Consider the following 5,058-nt stretch of genomic DNA (forward strand, 5'->3'; position numbering starts at 1 on the left):
TCTTTATCAATATAAAGTGGACATAATAAAAATATAAATAAAACATAACAAGAAGATTTAAAAAATATTAGTATTCCAATATCAACGATACAACAATCGAAATGGTAATTAAAATGGGCACGATTTTCAATCAAACAATCGAAGTATTGTTTAAAAATTTCTAACAACAAATAGTTTTGCAAATCCTGTGTCGCAAGAACACGAGATGGTATTCTTTCGAAGTTCCATATACAACTAACGAGCACTCATTTCTCGCAACGGAGTTTTCACTGTTTGAATTCTATCATGAACGTAGAAAATTTCTTTGTTCGTGGGGGAGGCTTGTTATGGTAGTAGGAGATAGGTTATGGACTACTTACTACGCAAGGAGATTCGAGTCAAATATTATTGCACGATACTGCAAGAGAATGCCAATGTCACGGTGTCATGCTGGCTGGTTAAGCACATCAACTATTATCGTCATTCCGTCATGGTTCACGCGGAAGGAAAGTCACTGTAATTACCGTTCCTTGTTGTGATGTAAAATAACTCTCGATTGATTGCAACAGCAAACTATTTTCGATTTATAGTGTTTGTTCAAGCCAGTCGCGTTATTCTGAATTCTCGAATGCATTTCATAATCATGAGTTAATATTCATGAGAGAAGAGGATGTCGTAGGCGAAAAGGTGATTCTCAAGACCCTCTGGCAAATCAGGTGTACCTCACTTTCGATCTTCCGAAAATGTTACATCGAAACGATCAAGTAATATGACAGAAGTATTTATCATATGTCACGACTGGTTTCTATCTTCTATATATTTTAATTTTGTGAAATGAAACACGAAACGACAGCTATTTTTTATATAAATTTTTTATTTCTTTTGTAATATGCGTGTGTCAGATGTACAAAGTTATGTGCATCCATTTTATCTTATATTCACTGTATTTTTCTTACACAAATGTAACACAGCATCATCAGCTTTTTAAATCAATTATTATTATTCCAATCATTTCATTGTAAACTACTTTACGACTTTGTTCGAAGCATTCGTTACACTTACAATAATTACCATTCTAGTTAAACGTATACAGTACAAGCTACTGGATATAATATATACAGCAAACCTGTCATATCGTTTTCACCCATTTTTCGATTACAGATTGCTTATCATTTCCTATGGTGATCCATAAATAGCTTTGTATACTATACATTTAAAAATTACAAAAAAGAGGGCAAAAACATTGCCCGTCTTCATCGAACGAAGGGTGGTAATTCCAGTGGATTCTCTGGTACATCGTAGAAATAACCAATAGGCCTCTTCGTGGTTGGTGGTAAAGTTGGTGGTGGAGCTGGTCTACCAGTTGGTGGGGCAGTGTAGATAGTCGATGTTGGTACGAGAGTGTAAATTGGAGTTGGTGGAGGTGGCGGAGTTACCGTAACACGTGGCGTAGTGGGAGAAGAGGGTGGGAGGTATGGCGGAGGTCGCGTACTTGGTACTGTTGGATGATAAGGTGTACTAGATGTGGACAAGGTAGTAAATGGAGTTCTATGTGTTGGTGGGAATGGACTTGGTGTTGTGTGGGCAGTGGTATATCTTGGAGTAGTCCTTGAAGTAGTCTGATCGTCTGGAGGTAAGTACGAGCCGCCATGCGTTGATGGTTTAGGGTAAGGCGGTGGAGTTGGAGGCTTTGGTGGTTGTGGAGGAGTTGGAGGTCTTGGCGGTTGTGGGGGAGTTGGTGGCCTTGGTGGTTGTGGAGGAGATGGAGGTATATATGGTGGTGGAGTTGGAGGTTTTGGCGGCTGTGGAGGAGATGGGGGTAAATATGGTTGTGGGGTTGGAGGCCTAGGTGGCGGAGTTGGAGGTACATATGGTGGTGGAGTTGGTGGTCTTGGTGGTTGTGGAGGGGATGGAGGTACATATGGTGGTGGAGTCGGAGGTCTTGGTGGCTGTGGTGGAGATGGGGGTAAATATGGTTGTGGGGTTGGAGGCTTGGGTGGTGGAGTTGGAGGTACATATGGTGGTGGAGTTGGTGGTCTTGGTGGTTGTGGAGGGGATGGAGGTACATATGGTGGTGGAGTCGGAGGTCTTGGTGGCTGTGGTGGAGATGGAGGTACATATGGTGGTGGAGTTGGAGGTTTTGGCGGCTGTGGAGGAGATGGGGGTAAATATGGTTGTGGGGTTGGAGGCCTAGGTGGCGGAGTTGGAGGTACATATGGTGGTGGAGTTGGTGGTCTTGGTGGTTGTGGAGGAGATGGAGGTACATATGGTGGTGGAGTTGGTGGTCTTGGTGGTTGTGGAGGAGATGGAGGTACATATGGTGGTGGAGTTGGAGGTTTTGGCGGCTGTGGAGGAGATGGGGGTAAATATGGTTGTGGGGTTGGAGGCCTAGGTGGCGGAGTTGGAGGTACATATGGTGGTGGAGTTGGTGGTCTTGGTGGTTGTGGAGGAGATGGAGGTATATATGGTGGTGGAGTTGGTGGTCTTGGTGGTTGTGGAGGAGATGGAGGTACATATGGTGGTGGAGTTGGAGGTCTTGGTGGCTGTGGAGGAGATGGGGGTAAATATGGTTGTGGGGTTGGGGGCCTAGGTGGTGGAGTTGGGGGCCTAGGTGGTGGAGTTGGAGGCCTTGGTGGTTGTGGAGGAGATGGCGGTACATATGGTGGTGGAGTTGGAGGCCTTGGTGGCTGTGGAGGAGATGGCGGTACATATGGTGGTGGAGTTGGAGGCCTTGGTGGCTGTGGAGGAGATGGCGGTACATATGGTGGTGGAGTTGGAGGCCTTGGTGGCTGTGGCGGAAGCGGTGGTCTTGGTGGAGGCGTAGGTGGTACGGGAGGCAGATAGCCCGGTGCAGATGTAGCAGGTGGTCTTGGAGTTTGAGGCGGCCGTGGGGGTGAAGGTGGTCTTGGTGTTTGTGGTGGTTGCGTTGGGAAAGGTGGTGGGGTCTTTGGTGGTTGTGGCGGCGAAGGAGGTAAATACGGTGTTGGTGGTTTAGGTGGTGGTGTCACGGGTGGTCGTGGTGGAGAAGGTGGCCTTGGAGGTTGAGGAGGCTGCGGAGGTAATGGAGGTCTTGGCGTTTGTGGTGGTTGCGGAGGAAAAGGTGGTGGTGGTGCTGGTGTTTTTGGAGGTTGTGGTGTTGGAGGCAAATAAGGTGTCGGTGGTCTAGGTGGTGGTGTTCTTGGTGGTTGTGTTGAAGGTCTTGGCGGTGGATGTGTAAATGGGTGTGATGGTGTTTGATAAGTGTAACCAGTTGATGGTGGTCCAGGCGGTGGTGTTCTTGGTGGTTGTGTTGAAGGCCGTGATGGTGTAGGAGGTGAATATGTAAATGGGTGTGATGGTGTTTTATAAGTGTAACCAGTTGGTGGTGTTCTTGGTGTTTGTGGTGGAGATGGTGGCACATACGGTGGTGGCGTCGGTGGTCGCGGTGGTTGCGGAGGAGATGGTGGTACATATGGTGGTGGCGTTGGAGGTCTTGGTGGTTGTGGAGGAGATGGAGGTACATATGGTGGTGGCGTTGGAGGTCTCGGTGGTTGTGGAGGAGATGGAGGTATATATGGTGGTGGCGTTGGAGGTCTTGGTGGTTGTGGAGGAGATGGAGGTACATATGGTGGTGGAGTTGGAGGTCGTGGTGGCTGCGGAGGAGATGGAGGTCTTGGTGTTTGTGGTGGGAAAGGTGGAGGTGGTGCTGGGGTTCTGGGTGGTTGAGGGCGTGGAGACGGTCGTTGAGGCGGCAGCGTAAATGGATTTTCAGGTGTTGGATAATTATACCCTGGAGATGTTCTTATCGTTGGCCTTCTGTAAGAAAGTGTATTCGTAAATGATGATTTTATTACAAGTTGTCCTACAAATTATAGTTTCATCAGTCTAATAATATCAAGTTCTTTACAATTTTCTAAATTCAAGTTTCTACAAATGCTTACTGTGGTGGTGAAGTGGGCCGAGGTGAAAGTCCTGGTGTTGTTGCAGGACGATCAGTCCTTGGTGGAACATATGATGTTGTCTGAGGTGGCGTATATGGCCTACTAGGTGTTTCGTAATAATATCCTGTAGTCTTTGATGGTGGACTTTTTGTTGGTCTGTGAGATAATTGTGGTATATACATTATGATTTAAATTTATATCAAAGCTACATCTAGAATAATCGCATCATATTCTAAGATGAATTTTCGATCAATTCTTACTGTGATGGAGTTGGATAAGGATAAGATGGTGTGCGTGACGTTGTGAATTTTTGTGGTGTTGGATAGGTATATGGTGCCGTTGTTACAGGACGCAGTGTGCTTGATGATGCATGCGATGTTGGATATCCATGAGTCACTGCTGTCGGTGGTCTCGACGTTGGTCTGTTGAAAATTTGTATAACTGACTACTGTAGCCAAAATGTTAAAGCTACTTGTGTGTACATTTGTTCGAGTAATTATGTAAATGATCGTACAATGTTTTACACAAAATTTTGCAATCAATTCTTACCTCGGGGGTAGCGTGAATATTTCATTTGGTGGCTCATAGATATAGCCTCCATTGCTTGCTATCGCCCTTTTGCTCTTCTCACTCGATGCTTGCGCATGGTATGTGGAGAGCACTGCCACTATTGTGGCAATCCACAAGATTCGCTGAATCAGAAAATACATGTCATTATTATCTTTCATATAAATCAAACATCTCACACATAAATGTACAATAATGATCTCAATTATTAACCTGAATGAATTCGAAATATATGTATTAGATCATGGATCGCCACGCAATTGGCCATGATATATCGAAGATTGTCTTCGTGGGATTATCTCACGCCTTAACCAAGAACTTACATAACCTGTCTCGACTACGATACATCTTGTGTGATACACTAGTGATCGTGAAAGGTTCGTTCGTGCGAGATACAGCATTCAGCATGTCATTGATCATTATGTACTTAATCTTCAAAACCTGTCATTTGGAATTTTTGATCAATGTCCTATCCAGGCTGAAGATGCTTTCTAACCCTAATATTTTCTGTTCCTGAGTTTAACCAACCATCATATGATTAACTTCACATGTGCGCATTTAACTTCACTATTCTAATTCACGTCGCGATTCT

At 45.1% G+C, this 5,058-nt stretch overlaps 1 protein-coding gene across 1 annotated transcript; it reads right to left on the bottom strand.

Moving 5' to 3' along the window:
• Positions 1–866: 866 nt before the first annotated feature.
• LOC126871317 (basic proline-rich protein) lies at positions 867–4,886 on the bottom strand. Its single transcript, XM_050629953.1, has 5 exons — positions 4,771–4,886; positions 4,449–4,679; positions 4,160–4,321; positions 3,900–4,055; positions 867–3,774 (listed from the first exon to the last, which is right to left on the bottom strand). Exons 1-5 carry the CDS (start codon positions 4,884–4,886, stop codon positions 1,233–1,235), a joined length of 3,207 nt encoding a protein of 1,068 aa, XP_050485910.1. The 3' UTR covers positions 867–1,232.
• Between the last annotated feature and the right edge of the window lie 172 nt (positions 4,887–5,058).

The sequence above is a fragment of the Bombus huntii genome, chromosome 11 (genome assembly GCF_024542735.1).
Source record: "Bombus huntii isolate Logan2020A chromosome 11, iyBomHunt1.1, whole genome shotgun sequence".
NCBI lineage: Eukaryota > Metazoa > Arthropoda > Insecta > Hymenoptera > Apidae > Bombus > Bombus huntii.